This window comes from Geospiza fortis, unplaced genomic scaffold (assembly GCF_000277835.1).
Source record: "Geospiza fortis unplaced genomic scaffold, GeoFor_1.0 scaffold30, whole genome shotgun sequence".
In the NCBI taxonomy this organism is placed as follows: Eukaryota; Metazoa; Chordata; class Aves; order Passeriformes; family Thraupidae; genus Geospiza; species Geospiza fortis.
The window spans coordinates 128,862-129,189 of NW_005054687.1; the positions used below are offsets into that span (position 1 = coordinate 128,862).

Below are 328 nucleotides of genomic sequence, written 5' to 3' on the forward strand. Positions count from 1 at the left end.
TGCCGCGCGGGGACCGGGCCCGGCCCCACGGCGTGGCAGGGCAGGCCAGGGCCCAGCGTGGCAGCCCGTGGCAGCTGTACTGTGCAGGTTTGTAAGGACGAATAACCTGTTTGTAATGAGCTCTTTGTAATCTTTTCTCCTGCTGTTCCCTGGCCCTTGCTGCAGTGGCCCCATGTGGGCTTACATCCTGGCCCACGAGAATGCTGTCCCTCTCTGGAGATCCCTGATGGGACCCACTAAAGTGTTCCGAGCCCGACACAGCGACCCAGACTCCATCCGAGGTGCCTACGGCCTTACGGACAGCAGGCACACGACCCACGGCTCAGGG

At 62.8% G+C, this 328-nt stretch overlaps 1 protein-coding gene across 1 annotated transcript in view; it reads left to right on the plus strand.

Annotated features, from left to right (window-relative positions):
* The window catches only part of LOC106632078, a 3,192-nt gene that overhangs the window by 1,221 nt on the left and 1,643 nt on the right, over positions 1–328 (plus strand). Inside the window, 1 exon segment of the mRNA XM_031065138.1 lies at positions 137–323. Coding sequence (XP_030920998.1) covers positions 137–323 — 187 coding nt within the window.